The 27,280-nt window shown below is 40.4% G+C and overlaps 1 protein-coding gene across 8 annotated transcripts in view; it reads left to right on the top strand.

Moving 5' to 3' along the window:
- The window catches only part of LOC128831885 (poly(rC)-binding protein 3-like), a 757,719-nt gene that overhangs the window by 645,858 nt on the left and 84,581 nt on the right, over positions 1 to 27,280 (top strand). For all 8 annotated transcript variants that reach the window (XM_054018741.1, XM_054018738.1, XM_054018739.1 and 5 more), the window contains one exon: positions 26,977 to 27,112. In XM_054018741.1, coding sequence (XP_053874716.1) covers positions 27,035 to 27,112 — 78 coding nt within the window. In that variant the 5' untranslated portion in view covers positions 26,977 to 27,034. The remainder of the gene's footprint in view (positions 1 to 26,976; positions 27,113 to 27,280) is intronic.

The following is a 27,280-nucleotide window of genomic DNA, read 5'->3' as shown; positions in this document are numbered from 1 at the left end:
TTACTTTTTGCACAGGGCCTCTGCCTCCTTCAGTGCACATGATGGACTTGCTCTGAGGATGTCAGGAATGTACAGTGAATGTGACTATTGTCTGTAGGACCCCTGACTTATTTACTCTAGAACAGGGGTCGGCAACCTTTCATAAGTGGTGTGCCGAATCTTCATTTATTCATTCTAATTTAAGGTTTCGCGTGCCAGTAAAACATTTTAAAGTTTTTAGAAGGTCTCTTTCTATAAGTCTATAATATATAACTAAACTATTGTTGTATGTAAAGTAAATAAGGTTTTTAAAATGTTTAAGAAGCTTCATTTAAAATTAAATTAAAATGCAGAGCCCCCGGACCGGTGGCCAGGACCCAGGCAGTGTGAGTGCCACTGAAAATCAGCTCGCGTGCCGCCTTCAGCACGCGTCCCATAGGTTGCCTACCCCTGCTCTAGAAGTTGGCCAGTGTGTATGGACCAAGGTTGGGGACTGCAGAAAGGGAAAGGATGGTCTTGTGGTTAAGGCAGGTGAAAGCCACACAGGAGAACGTGGTTCTATCTCTACTACTGCCATTGCCCCATGGTGGGGGTGAGCTGGCTCTCTCTTCCCTGCTGCTTCAGCTGCTCTGGTAGCAACCTGACTGAATCTCTTCTCCCAGAGGTCACTAGAGCACTGAGTGGTTCTGCTATGCAAGGGCCCAGCTTCAGAATGGTCAGAGTTTTTTGGCAGGCCAGCAGAATGAATCTGTACAATGCAAGCCAGAGATGGGAAATAGCAATTTTCACCAGAGTCTAACTCCACCATATCTGAATGGAATTCCACGGGAAGTGCAGCATGTATCTCCCTGATCACCCTCCCCAACCCATGCTGTTTTTTCATTTGCCAAAAATTAAAGTTCTGCTGCAAACAAACAATGGAAGTGTTAGAGCTTCTCAACAAATCTCACAAGAATATTTTATAATGGAAAGGGTTATGCAACCTAAATGTAGGGGTCACTGCCAGCTCCCACCAGCTTAGTGTCTTCTGCTGATTTTATAAGCATACTCTCCCCTCCATTATCCATCATTAATGAAAATATTGACTAGTACCAGATCCAGAATAGACCTGCAGGACTCCACTACATACATCCCCCCAGTTGGACAGCAAACCATTGCTGACTACTCTTTGAGTACAGTCTTTCAACCAGGTGTGCACCCTCCTCATTGTAATTTCATCTAGACCACATTTCCCTAGTTTGCTTATGAGAATGGCATGTGGGACTGTCAAAAGCCTTACTAAAATCAAGTTACATAACAGCTACAGCTTCCCTCTTATCCACTAGCCCAATAACCTTGGCAAAGAAGGAAATAAGTTTGGTTTTGCATGATTGATAAATCCAAGTTGGTTATTATTTATAACCCTATGATCCTTTAGGTGCTTACAAATTGAGTGTTTAATAATTTGTTCCAGAATCTGTCCAGGTATTGAAGTTGGGCTGAGTGGTCTATAATTTCCCAGGTGTTCTTTGTTCCCTTTTTTAAAAATAGGTACTATGCTTGTCCTTCTCCAGCCCTCTGGGAATTCACCCCTCCTCTGTGACTTCTTCAGCTAGTTCCTTATGTATCCTATGGTGAATTTCATCAGGCCTTGCAGACTTGACTACATCTAATTTATCTAAATATTCTGTAACCTGTTCTTTCACTATTTAGAGATGAGCTGTGACTGCAAAGTTTGAAACCAAATCCTGACTGTCCCAGAGTTTGGTGGGGATATTCAGATGTGCAGTTGTCATCTGTCCCAGTATAGAGAGATCCCAGTTGTAAGTTTGTCTTGGTGCTTTTGGTTTGAGCTCATCTCCAAGAAGAACATTGGTGAAGTTGTCAAAAGACAGAAATCATAATATAGAAAGATTTTATTATGCAAGCGTAGAAATAGAATATTTAAGCTTGCTTTTGAGTCTTTGGAGAAAAAAGTAAGGGCCTCCGTAACGCTAACACTATTGTTCCTTACCACATATTTCAGTTGAGAAAACCTTCTTTAATAATTTTCGCAGCTTCTAAACTAATCAGATTTGTGCTCTTGCAAAACAAAATGAGTTGAAATCTACTTTAGGTGAGTAAGGATAATTTAATTAACAATAGTGAACCTCTTAGAGGTTGAATGACAAAAGATCACTAACATGAAATTCTGGTTGCTTGGCACCACCTTTAACAGGACATCTATTGCTTAGTGTCTCCTGCTAGCTTTCAGTGCTTGGTTTCCACAACTTAATCATTTACATTTGCAGCTCATATGCTGTCAACCAGTTGATTTAGAGTATTTGATCAAATCAAATTTCTGATTCTTTCCTTTCTCCTTCTTCCCCCCTTCCTCCCCTCCCTGCCTGTCTTCCCTATGCCTCTTCTGCTTCCCTCTTCACACCCCATCCAGTGTGCCATGCCCTCCCCGCAACTCCGCCAACCAGCTTAAAGGCTGGTTTAGAATCAAATTTTAGAATAAAGCCTCCAGGTCCTATCTCATGTAATTGACCAGCATGCTTCCAATTCTCAGTGCTCACAACTAGGAGAATCATAGAAGTATAGGGCTGAAAGGGACCTCAAGAGGTCATCTAGTCCAGCTGCCTGCACTGAGGCAGGATCTGGTTTACGCACACCATTCCTGACAGGTGTTTGTCTAACCTGGTCTTAAAAATCTCCAACAATGGAGATTCCACAACTTCCCTTGGAAACCTATTCCAGTGCTTAACTATCCTTATAAAATATAGCAGAGATAATCAGGGGGGAGGGATAGCTCAGTGGTTTGAGCATTGGCCTGCTAAACCCAGGGTTGTGAATTCAATCCTGGAGGGGGCACCTAGGGATCTGGGGCAAAATCAGTACTTGGTCCTGCTATTGAAGGCAGGAGGCTGGACTCAATGACCTTTCAGGGTCCCTTCCAGTTCTATGAGATAGGTATATCTCCATATATAGACTTCCCACCATGGTGTCAGTCAGCATTTCTGATACTGTCACATCATTGCTAAAAGAAATTTTAGAACCAGATTCAGGGTGCTACGGAGGAAAAGGAAAGAGATTTCTGGGAATGATATGCAGGCCCCAGCCATCACTATTTTGGAGGAGTACAACATTGCCTCCCATATGTAGAGGTCCACACATGAGTCTGTATATTGTGGGGGGGAAAACAAGAAAGAATAGTCAATAGGTTTGTCCTTAAGTAGACTACAACTGCTTTCAATAGGGCCTGCCTTCTTCAAGGGAGGTGATGGCATCCTGTAGTAAGTGCAGAGAACTGGTAAGAAGCACTCACAAGTTCTGTTCTATGTCTGCCACTGACTTGCTGTGTGGCGTTAAATCACTCATCACGGGTCCAAATTTTATTCCTGAGTTTACAGCAGGGTAACCGGATAGGGTTTGGCTCTTAATCTTTGGGTATTTCAGTTTCCCCTTCAGCAATGCAGTTTACATACACTTATCTATCACACCGAAGTATTAGGATGTATAATTAATGTTCTTAAAGTACTTTTTGATCCTTGGAAAGTGCAAGTGCTATTTTTAGAAACCAGCATTCAAGTTCGCCCTTAATCAGACTGGGACAGCTCTTTAAGCTGGTTTTATACTGGTGAGAATCCACTGACTTCAGTGAAGTCAGTCCCAGTTTATGCCTGAGTAACTGACATCAGAATCTGGCCTCCTCGGCCACATTTTGCTGTCATTTACACCAAGGTGAATCTAGGGTAACTTCATCGAAGTTCATAGTTTCTGAGGATTTATAGTGGTGCAAGAGAAAGCAGAATATGGGCCCAAATGTTTCCCTAAAATGGAGAACAAGGAGAAGGATTATTGTGGAGGTTTATCTTCTGCATTTCTGCAAAATTAAAATTCATCTCAAGCATTTTGACACTGGGTCTCTAAGGGGTGAAGAGGAGGAAATGAAAATAATAATATTGAGTACTTACATAACGTCTTCCATCTGTGGATCTGGAAGCACTTCACAACATCAGCTGACGAGAGGACACTTTAATCAGAGTTATATAAATATTTGTGGTTGTGACATACAAACTGCTTTATGTCCAGCTCTTTGTCTTTTTGATAAGTAATAAATAATATTATAAGAAAGTACTATGCATACAATACTGCCTGTTGGCCTTTTAAATCTATGCTGTTAAAGTAGATCCCTGAAAAATGTTAACAAACATTGCATGCACCCAATTAAAAAAACTTGATAAAGAGATTATTAAGGAAAAAATGTCAGGTAATTTAGCTCCCAAATTTGACATTCCTTACAAATGTTTGTGTTTGGTAAGGAATCTCTTCTCAGTGATAAATACTACTATACTATCTCTGAGACTGGCAAGGACAGCAATAGTAATGAGTCACCACTATTCTTGTTTTGTTGCTGCACATTCAGCCATCCATCCAGCAGATGGAGTTCAAATGAACTGTTCATTCCCAGGACTGAGCTGGCATCATAGACAGCAAGGAGATACCAATTTGGCTTGTGCTCCATAAGAAACAGAAGGGAAACATTTAAGCCTTGCCAAATGGAGAAGGACAAAAGACCAGTTTCTTTACAGCCTTCCATTTTGTGCAGTCATTTAAACCAGTGAGTGTGAAATGCTGCTATTCTGATTTGGAAGTGGTTTACAACCATTTTGCCCAGGTGGAAGTGACTTCACAGGGGGTATGGCCCTGCAGAATCTTCAGGCTTCTCAGAGAGTATTGCAACCAAAATTAAAATTATTTGTCAAATACATGACCGTGACCCTTCAATTCTAATTTATTTGTTAACATTGTGAAATGAGCATTTGGCTGGCTCCTGGGATTGTTAAGAGGATACAGAGCTGGAATTAAGACTGTTTGGGAGTCAGAAATTTTCTTACCTTTTGATGACTGTTTGATGCACTATATGAAACACATCTCAATCTGGATTCTAGTGGGAAAGGGTCCTTTTCACAGTTTCATTGCCACAAGTGATATAAATTGGCAACCTTGCTCTCAGCAGAGAGACTGAGAACTAAATGGGCATGGAGAGTTAATGACCCTCTTATGCCTAGAAATGGTTCCTTCACGGTAGGAGTGAGGGCAGGACAGAGCCCAGTTGGGAACTTGTACTACTGAAGCCCTTGGTGTATGATCCTTGCTGTATTGGGATATAGTCTAATCCTGCTCCTACTGAAAGCAATGGCAAAATACCCACTGACTTCAATAGTAAAGGACTGGGTCTTGCATAGACAAAGGCATTGAGTCACATCCATCACTGGCATATCCCAACTTTTCAGTTCACAGGAATGTTGGCTGCTCTCTTATTTTTAAAGAGCTTTTAGGAAGCTGGAAAGCAAATGTCTGAAACTTTAAGGGAACACCGATGTTTGTTTTAATTTGCAGAAAGATAACTGTAAGGCAAGTACTCTGTTCCCCACGCTGAACGCACTCTGAGTTTTAGTTAGGGGAGTAAGGAGATTGGGGCTGATGCTGGCTCCTCCAGGGCTCTTTGTGCTGCCACAGCAATGTATAAGGGCCATGGTGGAGAACAACAGGCCCTGGAGAATTCCTTGGGCACAGGAGCAACATAGGCCCTATCCTGCCTCTCCACCCTTTGCAGACCTGGCAGATGGTATGTGCCTGTAACACTCAATACTATAGAGAATCTGGGCTATGGTGATGCCCCTAAGCAGCCATAGGGAGGCTGCCATAAATTAGAACAGGCCCTGGAGCTGCTGTAACATCCACCATTCCAGCTCCTGCAGCAGCCCATAATCTGAGTACCAGAAAGGTGACTGAAAACTGCCTTCACCTCTTCTTTCCCCTTGGGCTGAGTCTTCTGGTCCTCTCAAGAGGGACAGCCAGAATATGCCTCGTTAATTTGTTGAGTCTGATTATTCATTCCTTGGATAGTCAAAGCTCCCTTTGACTTCAGTTGGGAGCAGGACTGGCCCCTAAAACACTAAGTCGGTAAATATAAGTATTGAGGCTTATATGGCAATGTTAACTCAGCAAAATTGCAAATAGTAATTATGCAAATACTTGAGCCCAAATAATGATCTAATTCAGCCACCAGCTGCTGGGGTGCACTTCCCATTGAAGAGGACAAAATCCATTGACCCCAATACAAGCAAGAAAGTATTTGAGCTTTTTGTATATGTGATGGATTCGGTCACAGAGATCCCCTTGGGACTGTCACCTGATGTGCTGAGACTACCTCTGAGCCCATTTTCTCTGCCAGTTTGGGCCTCCAGAACCCTGCCTTGTTGAGCCAGACATGCCAGACTTAACTGAAAACCACTTAGCAGATTACCTTATCTCCAGCACCCAGACACCCAGCTCCCAATGGGATCCAAACCCCAAATAAATCCATTTTACTCTGTATAAAGCTTATAGAGGGTAAACTCATAAATTTTCCGTCCTCTATAACGCTGATAGAGAGATATGCACAGCTTTTTGCTCCCCCAGGTATTAATTACTTACTCTAGGTTAATTAATAAGCAAAAAGTGATTTTATTAAGTATAAAAAGTAGGATTTAAGTGGTTCCAAGTAATAACAGACAGAACAAAGTAAGTTACCAAGCAAAATAAAACACACAAGTCTAAGCTTAATACAGTCAGAAACTGATTACAGATAAAATCTCGCCCCCAGAGATGTTCCAATAAGCTTCTTTCACAGACTGGACTCCTTCCTAGTCTAGGTCCAGCAATCATTCACATCCCTGTAGTTACTGTCCTTTGTTCCAGTTTCTTTCAAGCATCTCTTGGGGATGGAGAGGCCATCTGAAGACAAAATGGAGGGGTTTCCAGGGCCTTTTATATTCTCTCTCTTGTGGGTGGAAACCCCTATGTTCTTCTGTGCAAAATCACAGCAACAAGATGGAGTTTGTAGCCACCTGGGCAAGTCACATGTCCATGAATGATTCCGCTCTTTGCAGGCCGACACCATTGTTTACATGTTAGTTTGAATGTTCCCAGGAAAGCTCAGATGTAGATTGGCATCTCCCAAAGTCCATTGTCAGTTAAGTGTTTCTTGACTGGGCACTTATTGAGATTAGTCCTTTCTCAAGAAGCTGACCAAATGCTTCACTGAGGCTACCTAGAATCAAACGCATTGAGATACAAGTACATAGCCAATTTTCATAACTTCAAATACAAAAATGATACACACATATAGACAGCATAATCATAACCAGTAAAATACAACCTTTCCATAGACACCCCACTTGACCTCCTCTGTACAAGAACTGGTGCAACCATAGGACCCTGGTTGCAACAATGATTTATACAGTCACAATTCATGTCAATAACATCACCGTATATATTAAAGTATACATTTAACAGCTTAAGTAATAACTTAATATACTACATATATGCAGTTTGCTTGTCAAAGTCCATTATGAGAAACTTGACATTTGCATTTCCTGATGATCAGAGAAGTTGATATCAATGGAACTGATGTCAACGGAGCAGAGCCATAACTAGGCATTTTAGCGCTGGGGGCGAGCAAACATATTTGCGCCCCCTACCATTTTTTTTATCATTTTTCCACCCTATTTTTCTGCCCCCACAGCTTTGTGCCCTGGGTGGCTGTCCCACTAGCCCCGCTGTGGCTTACAGCCCAGCAGTGGAGTTATACCAATGATGAATTTCAATATTAGTGTTAAGTAGAGCTGGTAAATTTATTTTTTTTAAAACAACCCACCTGTTCACAGTTTTGTTGAATTAGTAAATCAGTTTTGATTGGGCCTGTCATATCCCTTTATTAGATGCTGCTTATGAACCATAATTTTATTCATGGAAAGGTTCTCAAACAGTGAATTTCAGGCTTGTAGCAGAAATTAATGTAATGAAGAAATGCAATTGATGTTGTGACAGTCGTTCTGGGAAGAATTATTTTACAAATATTAAGTTATACAATCAGGGAACAAAAATAATACCATGTGATAAAGCCTGAATTAAAAAATTCAGTATATAGTCTAATCAGTATGGTGTCTAGTCATACTCACTATGAACAATTTAGTGTCAATCCATAGCCAGGTATGTTTGTAAAATCTATTTCTTGATCAGTTTAGAAAGACAAATTAAAAAAGTAGCATGCTCTGTTCACAATTCACAAACAGGAAAAAAGACTAACTATGTCAAATGGGCCATTCAAAACTAATGGTTCAACCAGCTCTAGAGTTCATATTCATTATTTTAAGATGTTGCATTTAATATGGTTAAGTGTCAACATATGGTGAGTTGTACATTTCTTTCAAAACATGTGTTGCAATAAAATATCACAAAGTGAAGGAAAGGTGCCAAAATAAATGGATTAACATTTTCCATATGAAGAACAAAAGGCCCACAGAAACCTCCTAATTTAATTTATTTGAAATACTGACTTGCATAAAACCAACTGTTCTCCCCTAGTAAGGATGTAAATGGCTGCTCACCTTCTGTAGCCCAAGGTATTATCTCAAACTACATGGTAAAACTGTATTATGGCCCAGTCTTGCAAACCTTTAATCACATGAATAGTCAACTAAAATTAAGAGAACTACTCAGGCATGTCTACACTAGCAAATACTGTACTATACCGTCAAAGCGCTCCTATTGAGGATGTAACTTATACCAGCAAAAAGAGAGTTTTGCTGATATAGCTACATCTACTCTACGGGCTTCCACGAGCACAGCTGCATTGCTCAGGGATCACACTTTGGCATATCCCTGACTGACCCGGCTATACTGGCAGAAGTCTGTAGTGTAGACCTGATCTCAAATTAGGAAGGACTACTCTGCTGAATGAAGTTTTGCAGGATCAGGCCTATCCATATGACAATAATGTAATAAATAACTTTATAATTTGCAGTACCTTTCTTGACTATGCATATGTCTTAGGACGAAAGAGATGATTAATCGGCACAGTTCTGAAGATCTTACTCAGCCCAAACTCCTACCTCAGTGACTACTCAAGTGTAAGATTCCCTGGGAGCAAGTCTAATAAAGCTGGTGTGCTCAAACGTCCATGGAGTATGAAAGGGTTGCAAACAAGGCTGACTCTAAATTCACGTTAGGTTTCAAACACAGCAGCTAGAGCTGGGTGAAAATGTTCAGACAGTTTATTCACCAGAATATGACGTTTCCATCGACCCAAAACTATTTGTGAATTTGACACACACAGTTTCAGCCCTTCACCAAATGGGAAGAAGAGCCCCATCCCTTTATAACTATTAGCCCAGCAAGTAGGGCACTCACCTGGCATATGGGAAGACCTGGGTTTGAACCCTGCTCTAGAACAGACCAAGACAGATGTTGTCAATTCACTGACAATTCTGAAAAATTTCAGATTTGGTTCAATCTGAATCTTTTCTTTTTCTGCCACTGAACCAAAAAAAATCAATTATTCATCCAGGTCGTCTTATAGCAAGGTAAATATTTTCCTGCTTTTCACTCTGCTTGACTGATTTCAGACACTGAATTTGTCATATAGGGTTTAGCAAGCTTCATTGCCTCAGAGAACTGGATTTCAATTTATTTTGGTTTACATTGTAATACAATAGGTCTAAATACTTCAGACACATCTGCTGTGTCATCACACTTGGTTCACGTGAGCTTGCTGGTATACAACTCCTCTTCCAAATCCAAAGAGTGGCCTCTCCTCTTCTCTCCACATGGCTGAGAGTGAAGGGAATATGGGGATGTGGCTAGGGGGAAGAGGAAGTTCAGCAGCCATTAAGCTTTTCCCCAGGTTTACTTACACACACACACTCTCTATTGCATGCGCACACACTCACTCACTCTCTCTCTCTCTTTGCAGGACAAGCATGAATACACCTCTACCTCGATATAACGCTGTCCTTGGGAGCCAAAAAATCTTACCGCATTATTGGTGAAACCACGTTATATCGAACTTGCTTTGATCCACCGGAGTGCGCAGCTCCCCTCTCCCCCTGGAGCACTGCTTTACCGTGTTATATCCGAATTTGTGTTATATCGGGTCGCATTATATCGAGGTAGTGGTGTACTTGGGTATTATGCTGCATTGAAAAACTTCATCCCTAAAGAAATATTCTGAAAAGCAATGATATATTTTTTATTATTGGCCTAACCACAATAACAAATTACCTAGATAGTTCTTGCCCAAGATCCTCACACTCCCACAGGATTTATATTCCACTGGTAAACAAAATAAACCCTAGATTAGGTTCAGCACTTTCAATCCATCTGTCTTTTTTCCTAGATTTTGCCATTAGCCACCAAGTGACTCCAAATCTGTTGCAATGTGAAATTGTAAAGGACTTGAAGCCTCTTCCAAACTATTGGCAAAACCCAGATAATTCTTGAAAATAGTTTACTCCTCCTCCTTTTTGCTGTACAACACTGGAAAATGAGGGAAACAGCAAGGAAGCATTTAACGTGCAAATTTGGGGGTATCTCTATAATTCCTTTCCTGTATCAAGGACTCTTTCTCACCTTCTCATCCTACAGAAATTCACTAGCAGCCCTACACGCCAACATGTAGTTAAGGAACATAAGAAAGAATGTTTACATGTAGAATACTAAAAAACAATTATGAAATTGCTGGCTCACCCCTAGATTTTTGGAAGGCTGGTCTCCCATTTACAGGTGCAGTTTGCACCTACCAAATCTGTGCCACACTCAGTTGTCCTCCATTCAAAGGCAGTTACAGATCTGAGCAGCTGGATTTCTAACTACCCATGTAATCAGAAGTAGGACCGTTCAGATGTGCCCCCAAAGTCCATTTTGTGGGTGCAAAAATGCAGGAGCAAACTTTACAAGGGTAAATTCCACCCACAAACAGGGAGGCCAGGCCTGAGCCCAGCTGAAAAGGTTCTTCACAGTTTGTGTTCTTGCAGTTCTGCCTGTCATTGTGCTATGGGCTTAATCCTGCAAGGTGCTGAGCACTCTGGCTTCAGTCTCCGAAACTGATAAGCATGTGGTTAACTTTAAGCAGGTGAGTAGTCCATGAATAATTACACATGGAATTTGCATTAGCAAGAACAGTATGTAAGTGTATTCTGATATGTTGTGACTAGCATGCCACTGTATTAACAATGCCGTATTGGAAGATACTTGATAGCTGTAGATAAGAATCATAAAGCTACTGTGATGTCCTGTGTGATAGCTGCATCTTTTATATACTAGTCCTTTAAAGAATGAAGGAAATGAAAAGGATGCTACCCAATAGCTCAAGCTCCTAAAATACTCTTCTTCAAAGTTATTACAGTCTGGTAGGGAAGATCCTCTTCCTTTGTGGTACAAATATCAAAATAAACAGGGGAAGTGTGGAATCACTGACTCATTTGTTTTTTAACATAAACACATAGCTTTAATTCTGTTTGCACTATTTTGGTGTCATCCCAAACTTGTAAAAATAAATAGCATTACTCCACCTATCACTACCATGTTGCGATTTTGTATGTGTTTATGTGTAAACATGCATGCTAATATGGTTTTCACACATTTACAATAATAAAGAATAGAATATTTAAATTAATTCAACAGAGCACTATGCAACTTCCCACACTGATCATTTTCTTTCTATAGTTGTGTTTCCCTGCTTGAAGTGAACAGTAGCTATATCCGGGCATGGATCTATCCATTACATTCAGCATTCATTGTAAATAACCATTGGAACCCAACTGATTAGTCCTAATTTATCCAAACCTGTTATTTGACGTTTCAAACCAATTCCCTTCCTCGAATCAAAGACCCAGTATAGTACAAGATGGCTAAATTAAGCATAAATAAATCAAATGTGTACATGTTCATATGCTGTCTCCAGAATTCTAAACACTTCGAAAATAGTGGTTTTGTGGTGAAAAACTGAGCATGCTTTATTTTTAATATTGATGTATGACCTATACAATCCCAGATTCTTATCATCAATAACTTGAATGATCATCTCCTGGCTCTCTGCACTTTCTTCTTATATCAATCATTCCATAGCCACTGTATCTTTCCCTATTTCACTCAGTGTTTCTTTTATCACCTCCTGCAGGAAAAACCTTGCCTTGACATGTGGTTTGCTAGCTACTGTCCCTCTGCTACATGATAGTTTCCCCCGTACTCAGAAAGCTTCTGGAAAAAATGATTTTCTCTGGCTACATCTCCGCGCATAACGCCTTAACTATTTCCAATTTGGCTTTTTCACTCACTCTGAAACTACCCAGCTCTATGTACTTAATGACTCATTCCTTGTCTCTTCGACCATGGCTCTCTCTCTCTTCTTATTCTGCTTTATCTCTCTTCGTCTTCGAAAGTTATCGAAGACACTGGCATCTGTTCAGCGAGTTATCTAAGCATATGCCTAACGTTTAAGCATATGAGTGGTCACATTGAAGTCAATTGGTCTGAAAATTCATAGATTCACAGATTCTAGGACTGGAAGGGACCTCAAGATGTCATCGAGTCCAGTCCCCTGCCCTCATGGCAGGACCAAATACTGTCTAGACCATCCCTGATAGACATTTATCTACTCTACTCTTAAATATCTCCAGAGATGGAGATTCTACAACCTCTCTGGGCAGTTTATTACAGTGTTTAACCACCCTGACAGTTAGGAACTTTTTCCTAATGTCCAACCTAAACCTCCCTTGCTGCAATTTAAGCCCATTGCTTCTTGTTCTATCCTTAGAGGCTAAGATGAACAAGTTTTCTCCCTCCTTCTTATGACACCCTTTTAGATACCTGAAAACTGCTATCATGTCCCCTCTCAGTCTTCTCTTTTCCAAACTAAACAAACCCAATTCTTTCAGCCTTCCTTCATAGGTCATGTTCTCAAGACCTTTAATCATTCTTGTTGCTCTTCTCTGGACCCTCTCCAATTTCTCCACATCCTTCTTGAAATGCAGTGCCCAGAACTGGACACAATACTCCAGTTGAGGCCTAACGAGCGCAGAGTAGAGCGGAAGAATGACTTCTCGTGTCTTGCTCACAACACACCTGTTAATACATCTCAGAATCATGTTTGCTTTTTTTGCAACAGCATCGCACTGTTGACTTATATTTAGCTTGTGGTCCACTATAACCCCTAGATCCCTTTCTGCCGTACTCCTTCCTAGACAGTCTCTTCCCATTCTGTATGTGTGAAACTGATTTTTCCTTCCTAAGTGGAGCACTTTGCATTTGTCTTTGTTAAACTTCATCCTGTTTACCTCAGACCATTTCTCCAATTTGTCCAGATCATTTTGAATTATGACCCTGTCCTCCAAGGCAGTTGCGATCCCTCCCAGTTTGGTATCATCTGCAAACTTAATAAGCGTACTTTCTATGCCAATATCTAAGTCGTTAATGAAGATATTGAACAGAGCCGGTCCCAAAACAGATCCCTGCAGAACCCCACTTGTTATGCCTTTCCAGCAGGATTGGGAACCATTAATAACAACTTTCTGAGTACGGTTATCCAGCCAGTTATGCACCCACCTTATAGTAGCCCCATCTAAACTGTATTTGCCTAGTTTATCGATAAGAATATCATGCGAGACCGTATCAAATGCCTTACTAAAGTCTAGGTATACCACATCCACCGCTTCTCCCTTATCCACAAGACTCGTTATCCTATCAAAGAAAGCTATCAGATTGGTTTGACACGATTTGTTCTTTACAAATCCATGCTGGCTATTCCTTATCACCTTACCACCTTCCAAGTGTTTACAGATGATTTCCTTAATTACTTGCTCCATTATCTTCCCTGGCACAGAAGTTAAACTAACTGGTCTATAGTTTCCTGGGTTGTTTTTATTTCCCTTTTTATAAATGGGCACTATATTTGCCCTTTTCCAGTCTTCTAGAATCTCTCCCGTCTCCCATGATTTTCCAAAGATAATAGCTAGAGGCTCAGATACCTCCTCTATTAGCTCCTTGAGTATTCTAGGATGCATTTCATCAGGCCCTGGTGACTTGCAGGCATCTAACTTTTCTAAGTGATTTTTAACTTGTTCTTTTTTTATTTTATCTGCTAAACCTACCCCCTTCCCATTAGCATTCACTATGTTAGGCATTCCTTCAAACTTCTCAGTGAAGACCGAAACAAAGAAGTCATTAAGCATCTCTGCCATTTCCAAGTTTCCTGTTACTGTTTCTCCCTTTTCACTGAGCAGTGGGCCTACTCTGTCTTTGGTCTTCCTCTTGCTTCTAATGTATTGATAAAAAGTCTTCTTGTTTCCCTTTATTCCTGTAGCTAGTTTGAGCTCATTTTGTGCCTTTGCCTTTCTAATCTTGCCCCTGCATTCCTGTGTTGTCTGCCTATATTCATCCTTTGTAATCTGTCCTAGTTTCCACTTTTTATGTGACTCCTTTTTATTTTTTAGATCATGCAAGATCTCGTGGTTAAGCCAAGGTGGTCTTTTGCCACATTTCCTAACCAGCGGAATAGCTTGCTTTTGGGCCTTTAATAGTGTCCCTTTGAAAAACTGCCAACCTTCCTCAGTTGTTTTTCCCCTCAGTCTTGATTTCCATGGAACTTTACCTATCAGCTCTCTGAGCTTACCAAAATCTGCCTTCCTGAAATCCATTGTCTCTATTTTGCTGTACTCCCTTCTACCCTTGCTTAGAATTGCAAACTCTATGATTTCATGATCACTTTCACCCAAGCTGCCTTCTACTTTCAAATTCTCAATGAGTTCCTCCCTATTTGTTAAAATCAAGTCTAGAACAACTTCCCCCCAGTAGCTTTTTCAACCTTCTGAAATAAAAAGTTGTCTGCAATGCAGTCCAAGAATTTGTTGGATAGTCTGTGCCCCGCTGTGTTATTTTCCCAACATATATTTGGATAGTTGAAGTCCCCCATCACCACCAAATCTTGGGCTTTGGATGATTTTGTTAGTTGTTTAAAAAAAGCCTCATCCACCTCTTCCACCTGGTTAGGTGGCCTGTAATAGACTCCTAGCATGACATCACCCTTTTTTACCGCTTTTAGCCTAACCCAGTGACTCTCAACACTTCCGTCTCCTATGTCCATCTCCACCTCAGTCCAAGTGTGTACATTTTTAATATATAAGGCAACACCTCCTCCCTTTTTTCCCTGTCTATCCTTCCTGAGCAAACTGTACCCATCCACACCAACATTCAAATCATGTGTATTATCCCACCAAGTTTCAGTGATGCCAACAATGTCATAGTTGTATCTATTTATTAGCACTTCCAGTTCTTCCTGCTTATTACCCATACTTCTCGCATTTGTATATAGGCATCTAAGATACTGGTTTGATCTTGCCTCCCAGTTTTGCCCTGACCCTCCTTTCTCTCTGCCATTATAGCCCACACTCCCTCTTGTTTCTGACCCATCTCCCAGGTCTCCATGTTCCCCACTTACCTGTGGGCTTTGCTCACCTGTCCCCGTCGAACCTAGTTTAAAGCCCTCCTCATTAGGTTAGCCAGTCTGTGTCCAAATAGGGTCTTTCCCTTCCTCGAAAGATGAATGCCATCTCTGCCTAGCAGTCCTTCCTCGAATAGCATCCTGTGGTCGAGGAAGCCAAATCCCTCCTGGTGACACCATCTTCGCAGCCAGGCATTCACCTCCATGATGCATCTGTCTCTGCCCGGGCCCCTACCTTTGACAGGAAGAATAGAAGAGAATACCACCTGCGCTTCAAACTCCTTCACCCGTACTCCCAGAGCCCTGTAGTCACTCTTGATCTGAAATCAGTGAGGCTACTTACTTGCTACAAGTTAGACACACGCTTAGGTACCTTACTCAATCAGAGCCTTTATCCTCGCTGAATGCTTTAGGAAAAAAGCCATTTTCTCCAGTACTCTCCTGGCCTGGTTTGACTCATATCTCACCCACGATTCCTTTATCATTCTGCTTGAGGCTCTACATCATCCCTTCTTTCTCTGTTATGGAAAGCCTCAGATCTTCATCCCAGGTTCATGAGATTCAACTAAAATAAGATCTAAACGTTTGATTGCTTCTCCAAATAGGCTTTCTCAAACTATATCCTAGGGACATAGGAATTTCCATACCACATCAGACCAATAGTCCATCTAGACAGCCAGTACCAGATACTTCAGAGGCATGTATGAAATCCTCATATATAGAACAGTTATGCAATAACATGCCAATGGGGCCATTTCTGCTAGGTGGTTAGTGATTCCGTCCCCGATATAGCAAGGTACTTAAGCATATGTCTAACTTTAAATACCCAAGCAGTCCCATTAATTACCAAGCCCCAAGTCCTGATATCTGAGAGTTGATATCCCATATAAATGGTTATCTTAGCTATTTGAAATCTAAATGTGAATGGTATTCTTCTCCATAGAAATAGATAATTATTTTTTAATCCTGCTAAATTCTTTGCCTCAATAATATCTTGTGATGGAGATTATAGTGATTTGCACAGGTTAATTGGGTTGTGTATTCAAGTATTTCCTTTCATCGCTTGCCTTATAATATCATTCAGCGTCCCTCCCCGCCTTTTCTTCCCTTCATACTACTTGAGAGAAGGTAGGTAGGATTCTGTATCCCTTTTATTACTTTTTTTTTTTTTTGCTTCCTATGGTGGTTGTGGATGAGTCCAAAATATAACAAAAGTAGCTGTGACACATAATTAAGCACCTCTGCCACCAGTCTCAGGCAAATCATGCAGAGGCAAATGAAAATAAGGGGATAAAAGCTAGTTAACCAAACTGTTATAAATCTCTTTGCTTTAGTTTATACTCAAGCCATAGAGCACAGTACTACTCACCTCAGTAGCTTTGATTAACTTTATTTATACAACCATTACCCCTACCCTACATTATAGACTCCTTGAAGCAGGGACTGTGCCTTCATTTATGTTTAGAAATTGTATCACTGCACCACAGTGGGTGCTATTAGAAATAAAAAATAAAATATCATTATGAATAATTAACATTTTTCGCACCGAGACCCCGATTCTGAAAAGCATCCCTCTCCAGAGCAGAATTTAAAGCACATGCTTAAGTCCTGTTGACAGTGGTTAAGCTGCTGGTGTGCTGTAACCACCGTCTATCATGCTGACCAATATTGTCTCACTATTTCATTGTACTCCACAGTTGCTCTGTCTGTATCCATCTGTTCTCTCTTGTCTTATACTAGATTGGAAGCTCCTTGGGGTAGGGGCCGTCTTTTTTGTTATGTGTTTGTACACACCTTGTAGCACAATGGGGTCTTAGTCCATGACTGGAGCTCCTAAGTGCTATGGTAATACTACTACTCCACTAATTATTAATTATTATTATTATATTATTAATAATAATGGGATGCAAGCAGTAAGCGTGTGAGTAAGTGCTTTCCTGAAACAGTTCCTCGGTTTGTATTTACTTAATATACAATATTTCTTACTAAATCTTATGTGCATATTTCATACATTTAATTTAAAGTGTTATTGCAGATATATGTGGAGGAGAGATATGACCCTTCATCCCCATATTTTGAATAGTTCCTCAATAGGACCAACACAGCAGGATTATTTTCCCTTTCCTTAACTTCAAATGCAGCAGCTACCTTTCTGTTTGACTCTTCCAAATGTAGGCTGTTATGCTTGCCGAAGTACTAAAGACGCAGGCTGCCAGAGGAGTTTAGCATCTTTTTCTGCCTATAAGTAGATTAGTAACGTGGAATCTTTAAGCCTTGGAAGTACACCTCTACCTTGATATAACGCTGTCCTCGGAAGCCAAAAAATCGTATTGCGTTACAGGTGATACCACGTTATATTGAACTTGCTTTGATCCACTGGAGTGCGCAGCCCCGCCCACCCGGAGCACTGCTTTACCGCGTTATATCCGAATTCGTGTTATATGGGGTGGCATTATATCGGGGTAGAGGTGTATGTACATTTCTGTACACACCTGAAGTAGTTTTGCTCAGGAAAGGCAATGCAGTTAAATAGAAGAGTTGAAAAAATTTTGCTGCTACCCCTTTGCTCTTCACTTCTACTGGGGAAACAGCATATGTAATCGCACCTGGAAGACCTAAGTGCTGGGAAGACCCTTGGGATTCCTGAGCAAAGTTCCACTGAATTTAATGGGACTGCTTGCATGAGTCAGGTGAGCAGGATTTATCCTTGGCTATGTACAGTGAGGGAGAAAACACCTCACGCTCAAGACAGCCAGTCAAGCCCCTGCCCATGCTACAGTGGAAACCATTGTATCAACAACTGTCTTTATACACGGTTATTGCTTGTAAGCACTCTTTCCGTTACCTTTGGGGAAAGGGATATTTTATTTCCTGAGAGCGGTGCTACATCCTGATGTAAGAATAGTTTGTCTAACTGCCCGGGAGGACAGACAGTAACAATTCCCAGAAAAATACTCCTGTCCAAACTGGCTGGTGATGACCATTGCAGCCTGGCCACTGCAGACGCAGCTTCAACTGCAGCATGGTCGCAGCTTAAAAGAATGAAGACAAGGGGTCTAGAGAGGGAAGGAGCTACAATGATAGATAAACTTTAAGCAGTTGAAAGAGAGGGTTAAAAAGTGGTTCAGCTGTGAAACTGAGAGGAATTTTTTTTGTAATGTCATCTTTGTTGACTACCAAGACCACCATTTTGAATCTCAATGACCCTGTCCTCTGAAAGCAGTTCAGTGGCATGTTTGACACATATTCTCCTTTCATTGCATGGAAACTGCATTCCTAGGGCCTTTTCATACTTAACCGATGTATATTTCCTTCTTCTCATCTAATGGAGAGTTACAGAATTAATATGTGCACTGACTGGGAGCAGTTACAATATTTGTCTTTTTGAAGAACTTTGAAAAATAGGAATTATAATTTGCATGGAATGTTAACTGGCAACTTCTACAGCAATGATATAAACTGAAATCCCCAAATGGTCATTCATATTACTTAGGTTGCAGATTGGCTTGTGAAAAGTTGTACCATGCATGTCCTGCACCTGCCTTTCTAATCTACAGGTGCTCTGGCACATGCTTGGTAACTGCCCTTTAAAATTATTATTAAACTTTCTGCTCTGCAGTGTACAACATAATGCTGTTTGCAATAGACATTATTACAGCAGCATTTTGAGAAATATCAGCCACAGTGGTTCTTGAATTTAGCTGATGTAATATAGAAATTTTTATCTAGTGTTACTGATCATTGCAAATTGCTTTATGGTCTCAGAGGATGGTGTTGCAAATGTAGTTCTTCGGGATGAAAATTACATTAAACGGATGCAGCTTGTGCTACAATGTATTATGTATCCCATCTGCAAGCTCCACCCAAACAGTAAAAGGAACTGACTTAGTGACTCATATTTTCATGTATCATATCCATCAGATAACCTCTTTTTCAGAACCACAGGAGCAGCTCAGATTATTTTGACATCCTCTGCAGTGTTTGGTAGAGATTTGTTTTCTCTCTCTTCTCTCTGTCCCTTTTTTCCCTCCAACTCTTTCTCTCTCTCTCTCCCAATTTATCTGGATTAAACAAGTCTGATTATTCTTTATGCCATTGCAAATAAAGTCATTTTCAGAAACAGATGTCTAAATCAGCCAGTGAAATAATCCTGGAGGCAGATGCAGCCTTCCATAAGCTGCCAGGCACATGGTGCAATCAAAGTGATGAAACAAAATGGAACAGGCTGCAGAAAAAGTAATTAAATTATAGTTCCATTGTAGAAGCACATTTTAAAATTACTGAGATTCAGAGCCTATAATGCTGGTATTATAGTTGAAAGAATACTTGCCATGGGTCATGAGCATTTTTTTAAAACAGTTATTAATCATGCTTGACTGGAAAGACATGTGTAACCTACAACAAGCAGTGGCTGTAGTTTTGCCAAAGGAAGCTTTTGTTCCCTGAAGAGAATTGTATCAAAGGCCAGTGTGTCCTATTATTACATGTGCAATTGCAGAGTGCAGAATGTGAAATGGGGCTTTTCAGATTTCAATACAGAGTACTAAAAAAAAGAAAAAGAAAACAAGTATTGTGTCTTCTTGAATACTGTATGACCTTTTTTCCCTACCAAGTTAACTTATTCACTGACAAAAAAAAAAAAAAAAAAACCTCCTAAGTAAAGATAATGTTAAGGTTCTGACAAAAATGGAAAAAAGCCAGGAAATCTAAAAAGGCCTAGAAAATAAAGATGAAAAAAACCTCATTAGCTCATCTAAATCCATTTCCCTGCCAACACAAGATTAGTCCCTATTAGAGCTGGTTGAAAATTTTCCAATGGAACCTTTTCCCATTAGAAAAAGCCAATTTGTCAAAATAAAAATGTTCTGCGGGAATGTGTAAATTTTGATAATATTTCCTTTTAAAAACTCAAAACAAAGTATTTTTGATATGGTCCAACCTTACTGTAATGTTTCATTTTCATTTTGTAATGATTTTTTGTTTTGAAATATTATTTTATATTTTATGATAAGACAAAATCAAAATAGAACATTTCAACTTTGTCAAAACAAAAGCACTTGGATTGACCCAAAACAAAAAAATGTTCAAAAATGTTCCAAAGTTGTATCTTGTGGGATATTTTGAAATTTGACATTTCATACCAATACGGAACAAAACATAGATTTCTTAATGAAATGGAAATTCTGGTTCCTGACCAGCTCTCATCCCATTTAGAGCCTGAACCAATCTTCTTGAAGTCAAAAGCTAATGTTGACTTCACTGGCATTGGATCCGGCCCCTATAGTGCTGGATCCAGTTAATTCCCAAGTGATGGGGCTTTTGCCACTTCACCTTGGAGAATATTAAGTATCAGAGGGGTAGCCATGTTAGTCTGGATCTGTAAAAACCGACAAAGAGTCCTGTGGCACCTTATAGACTAACAGATGTACTGTAGCATAAGCTTTCATGGGTGAATACCCACTTCGTCAGATGCATGTAGTGGCATGTGGCATGTGACGAAGTGGGTATTCACCCACAAAAACTTATGCTCCAATACGTCTGTTAGTCTATAAGGTGCCACAGGACTCTTTGTCGCTTTTTGGAGAATATTATTCACCTTAGGAGATTTCAGTGTCCGAAGTTTTTTCCAGAAATTCAGCCTAAACTTTCCCTTTAACTGCTTCCTATAACTCCTAGTTATTACCTCTTCCCACGTCAACCAACCCTGTTGTACGACCCCAATGAATTCCTCTCCATCCCAGGTGTGTGTTTTTCAACATTTGTAGTCTGTTATGTGTCTCCTTATTTTGTTCCTTAACCAAGCTAGGCATATTTGGCTTCATAATTTTTCACATACATCAGTCTCCCCCTGATTATATTTTATTGCTTTCCTGTGAACTCACTCCAGTGTTTCAGTCTGTCTGGTAATGGGGTACCCAGAACTAAACATAGTATTCCAGGAACAAGTGCATCTGAGCCCTATAGAGAGGACCTATTATTATCTCCGCTTCATGATATGACATCTCAATCCCTAATTTGTTGTCCACGTACCCATACCTAGGTCTCTTATGGCATGACCGCTTTCCAGGTTTCTCTGTCCTGCTGGTACAAATAATTTTTCCCCTCATGTATAAGCCTGCATTTCTTCAGGATGAATCTCTTACTGTTGATTTCTGCCCATATTTCTCATCTCCGTGTCTCCTTTTGTATTATTGCCTTGCCTTTGCTCAGATTTGCAAAACATTCTAATTTAGTATAATCAGCAAATTTCGCTAATGTGCTGCTAACACCCTTTTCCAGATCACTGATGAAGATGTTAAGTAACACCAGAGTAATGCTGATCTCTGCAGTAGTCACTAGATATTTCCTCATTGCAAAATATCATTAGTTACCCACTCTTCAGAAGTCTTCAGAGGAGCCAAAGGATCGTGCTGTCGTTAGTCCTGAGCAGGGAATGATAGGTGAGGGCAGGCTCCTCTAACTTGGCTTTCTACTTCCCACTATCCCCATCTTGCCCTTGGTTATCGGACCAAATTCTGGTTTTGGTCACCCATATGGAATGCTATTAAACTCAGTGGGGTTACACGGGCAGCAGAGGTCACAATTTGGCCTGCAGAATTTAAATACCTTTAAAGGGATTGTGTTTTTAATCTGGTACAGGAAATTCACTCCCATGTATTAATCTTTTAGTGCCAAGCTTCTGCATTTTTACAGCAACACCTTTAAAACAGAGGATGTATAATAGATGTGCAGGGAAAACCAAATGTAGTTTTTGCAGCACTATAGTAAGGGTTGTTATGCTTAGCAAGTTGGATGCAGCAGAGAATCTGCCCCAGTGATTTCAGAAATCGATCATACTGTAGTAAAGTCACTATCAGATGCCACATTTTTCTGTTATGTGAGTTGTGATGTTATATCCTAAACAAAGCAGGGTGCCATGGAACCGGTAAGGTGGTTCAGGGATCAATTCCTTACTTCACTGGGTCTATCAAGTGGATAAGGTGAATAGAATTTGGCACCAGATGGTATTTCAGTCAACAGCTGTGTAAAAGCAATCAACAGTTTTTATTTAAGAATTCTGTAGTGCTTTTCCTTGAGTATCCCAGCTACACATAATTAGCAAACGGGCAACTTTACATCTAGCACTAGCTTCTCACCAGTAAAACGAGATAAATTGTTTTCATTTTAGAGCTTGACTTTGAAGTCATTAATAAATATAATATTTGATTTTTCTGAGCTTTTGAGCACTTCATCAATTAGGTGACAAACTTGCTTTTGAATTTTAAAGATTCTGCTGGTTTAAATCAGTCCTGGAGATATTGATTAGAGTGGCTAAAATCTTGGCAAGCATTTGGCTCTTTACTTTGAGTATTGACTGTCCATAAAAAAGTCATCTATCATGCTTTTTTTAAAAATCTGGTTTGAAACAAAGCTCTGGGAACTTGTTCACTGCATAGTCCTCTGGTTGACTAAAATGTTCTTACAATACCAAAGATTTCACTTATTACAAGAGAGCTGCTGAGTGAGAACTGAAATATTAATCCTGTAAGTGTTATCTTAAAGCAGCTGTTATGATGATCTGAAATGGCACTGAAACATAGTGAGTATTTTTTATTCCTGTGAGTGATGAAGTCTTTACAGGAAACAGCCATTTTTGCAGCTGGTACGATCGTACTGCTGTGGGCGATATCCTGTCCTTTCTTTTCTCTCAGAGAATTCCCTATACATCCTTGCTTCAAGCAAGCGTGACCATTATGCCCCAGAAAGAGGGCCTTTGACAGATTGCCATCAGTTCCCTTGTGGTAGGATCTTGCCTTCCTCACTGGATTGGATGCTGTATGAATTTCTAACCTCTCTACATTTGTTGGCTGGTGCTGCCTTTTCAGCATGTAGTTAATTCTGTGGCCTAGAGTAATTCAGTGGAATACATCAGGAATTATTTTGTCTTTTTGTAGTATTTTGGTGGCTTATTGTTTGTTGTTAATCTATTTTAAAATGTTAACAAATTGGTCTAGCAACAGTTACTGAAATTCCACGTTGAAAAACAGACACCTCATTTATGGTAAATAGTGGTTGAAGTGTACTTACTACACATAACATTTATATGTAAAATTAGAAAACACATATTGAATAAAATATATAGAAAAGGCCCTTTTTATTGGGCCAAATTTCCCCTATGTAAGAATAAACTGTATAGGGAATAGGAGCTCAGGTTTCTATCTCAGAGGATGAATTTCCACTTCTTACCATGCGGTAATGGAAGTGTTCTACACAAAATAAACACATCTCAGGAGTCCTGCTGGAGTCTCACATGCAGGCCTGCCCATGGTTAACCACGTATTTATAATCTCTGGGATTTATTATTGCCACTCATTATATCTAATACTGAAGCCACACACCCTGCAAAAGTTCTAGAGAATACAAAACTCAGAGATCAGGCTGCGTAGCAGCAAAGGTCACTGTGGGCACATCACCCACTGGCTCCCCATAGCATACAGGGAACAATTCAATGTATCTGTCTTGATATTCAGTCATCCATGCAACTGGTCTTAGCTACATGAGACCTGACATGTACCTCCACAACCCTGGAACTTGTGACAGCTAAATTCCACTGGAAATGAGAAACTATTGACTAATGGGAAGAGGCTCTAAAGTGCGGCAGACAGAACTTTCACAGGACCTAGGCCTAGACTATGAAACTCACTTCCGCAAGATTGCAGCATAACCCTGGACTTCACCACATACAAGTAAATAAATGCAAACTCATTTATTTGACTTAGCTTTACCTCGGTCAGTTTTTACACATGCACGTACACAAGCCAAAAACCCTATAAAATAATCAAGCTGTTTATCATGTGAGTTTGGACAGAAGAGACAGAGAAAAATAGGTTTTATATTTAAATACTTGAGACGTGCTCTGATACTACAGCAGTTGGGCCATATAATTACCTGGAAAGGTGGATAGATTGGGGTGATATGTAGAACAGCTGTCCTCCCAGCCCAGCTAGTGTCTCACCTCTCCACATCCATAAAGCCCAATCTCAGATGTATTTATGGTGTTACCTACAAAAAATGTTATTTTTACAGAATAATAATTATAAAATAAGTTTCATTTTAAATGTCTCTTTCAAACTGAATGATCCATATAATTAAAAAAACCTCCTGGGCTTATTTTAGTCAGTTGTTAATATGCTTTACTGGGTCACTGGACTCACTACACCTGAGGCGTTGTTAATGACCTAATAATGCAAGCACCATTCTATCTTCATATCTGTGTGTCAGTATATTCATGTTTTCATATATTTACTACTTGGAAAGGACGTTTCCTTTTTTAACTCATTCTCTTGTCGTCCCGCCCTCTTCCCACTACCTAGCTCCTTCCTCCTCACACTTGGCCCTCACCCAAATGTCTCTTCTGCTTCCACAAGATTAAGTACTGGGTGTCAGAACTAGAGCTGGTTGGAATTTTTTTTTCCTGCCAAAAATAGCCAGGGGACAAGTTTGTCAGCATTTTCAGCAAAAATTTTTGACTTTTCTGCTAAAATCCAGAAAACAAAAAGTCAGCCAAAAACAAAAATTTTCAGGTTTTCTGTTTTCTGACCAAAACCCCCCCACATTTTGATGGCACATTTTCACCCAGCCATAGTCAGAACATTGCTGAACTCGCCTGTATAGCAACACCTCTCTGCAAAAGTCCACCTCTGCATTTCTTTGGTACTTTTTGCCAAATGGCAGTATTAGAAGCTTGCTTCTATTCATTAGAGGCTTGCAGTGATATGCTATCACAAAGGCCCACATCCTCAAGAATGTCAAGGCACCTTACTCCTATTGAAATACCTTTTGAGGATCTGGGCCAAACTGACTTACTCAAGGCTACACAGTGTGTCAATGGCACAAACAGGAGTTTCTGGTTTCCATCCCCTCCGCTTAGGCAGCTTGTTCTACTGGACTCTCTTCCATTTTTCTCCAGGTTGGGAGATGCCATAGTAATGAGATGAGCAGTGTTAATAAAAATAATAATCTAGACAAGGGGCTGATAGAGTATCAAAGACATGATCAGATTTTCGACTGTACTCCTGTTGGTCAGTGTGAACTCTCCCAGGGCCTAGTCACAAGTCCAAGTTAAATGGCAGGAAGGGACGTGCAAGCCTTTTATCGAAATGTGCTGGTTCCATTCTGGGCTAATTGATCCTGGGAACAGTTGGCCCCCGGAACCGAGGGTACCCATTTATTCTATATGTCTAGGTCTCACAGAACTAGTTGTAGGAACGAGGTGTTTCTGTAGCTCCCGAAGCATCCCTCCATAGATCCTCACATGCACATTCACACTCTCTCATTCCCTTCCACGTAGTTGGGTTGCAGACTTTTCTACAGCCCTGTGATAGCCTCGTAACACCTCTGCTACTCCTGCTGAGGCATGAAGGAAAGGACCGAATCTCTTGACCTCAGTCCCCAGAGCCACAATGGTCATATATAAGCAGTCATTAGCCATAGACTCTGCACTTGTGGGACTCAGACTGAGCTACTGGGCCGCTACCTGTGAAGTGGTGTCCTTCAGAATGTGTTAGCCACTGCAAAGTCCGGTCGGACCACAAAGCTGGGCCAAACTATGAAATGTCAACACACTGGGTGGGGCTGGTTCTTTAGCCACTAGAGCCCCCCCTTATTATAGTGATACCAAAGTAATGAACATGAACCTTAACAGATCTTTGAGAGAAGCAACAATTTGCCTTTTTTTGGTCCTTGTTCTGAAACTAATGTTCTGCTCTGAATGTGACTCTAAGGATTCAATTTTCTTTAAGACAGGCCTAAAATGGACAAAAATCACTAAACAGTCTCCAAGAAAGCTTTAAGCCTTCTTTACTTTGAGGATTGCCTGTCCCTGGTAACATTCATCCCTCCCTATTTTAATTTGCAATGATAAATGTCCTTGCAATAATAAACTCATAATAGATGCTTGTTTATCCCTTCAAGGCCTGTCCTTGCTGCTTTCATTAGCATTTCAGGATATTTATGACTTTGTGAATGACTGAAAATCTGCAATTTGTCATCAGGGATTAAGAAACATCCTTCTCTCACTTGGGGCAGAAGCTGAGCTTTGGCCTTGGAGAGACGGAACCACCTCTGGGCTTCTTAGACAAAAACAAAGCCAGACAGTGCCCAGATTTACTGCAGCAAGTGGCTCTTCGCTACTCAGATGTCTTTGCTAATGTGTCATCTGCTGTTGCTGGTAGGGTTCAATGTTTAGAACTGAACTATGTGTAGGGACCATAAAATCCTCTGTTGTGCAGGAGCAAGAAAGAATGGGGTGGAGACTGGGAGGAGAAGGGAAAGGAATGTAAGTGTTTCCATTTCCCAGTTCAAACAAAAATAACAGCGTTTAAAAGTAAAAATTGGAATTTTTCACACACACACACACACAAATGTGTCTGTTCAAGGAAATATTATATTTCAATTTGTCATTGTGGTTCTGCTGCACTGAGTTGCTCTCAATTTCAGAGCACACGAAGCCAACAGAAACTTGAAGGCTCAAAAGGCAAGTTTATCACCTACTTGATGAAGGATGAAGTACTCAGACGCTTAAAAAATAAAAACAATCAAAGGAGCTTTTCACGAGCTAAGCCACTCTAGGGAAAATCAAAGGGGGGATGTTAATTGGTTGGTGCAGCGTGATATTTTCAGCTTTGAAAAAATTCAGCCATTCAGTGATTCTTTCTTTCTTTCTGCAGGTTGACCAAGTGAAAAAACTAAGAAACTGCTTTCAAGCATTGAAGATACCAGGCCAGGATGAACACGAAGGACACAAAAGTGACTGAAGGAGGTCTCAATGTCACACTTACCATACGTCTTCTCATGCACGGCAAGGTGATGCACTTAACACTGTAACAGCAGTTTTCTTTTTTATTTATCTAGGTGTCTGTGGTTGCATTAAAGTCTGATAGTTACATTTACAAAGGCCCTGGTCCTGCTCAAATTTAAGTCAAGAGCAAAATTCCCATTGACTCAAGGCCCAAAGACCTGGCCCTGATTCAG

This window comes from Malaclemys terrapin, chromosome 2 (genome assembly GCF_027887155.1).
Source record: "Malaclemys terrapin pileata isolate rMalTer1 chromosome 2, rMalTer1.hap1, whole genome shotgun sequence".
Lineage (NCBI taxonomy): Eukaryota > Metazoa > Chordata > Testudines > Emydidae > Malaclemys > Malaclemys terrapin.
This window is presented reverse-complemented; position numbering and strand designations above follow the sequence as displayed.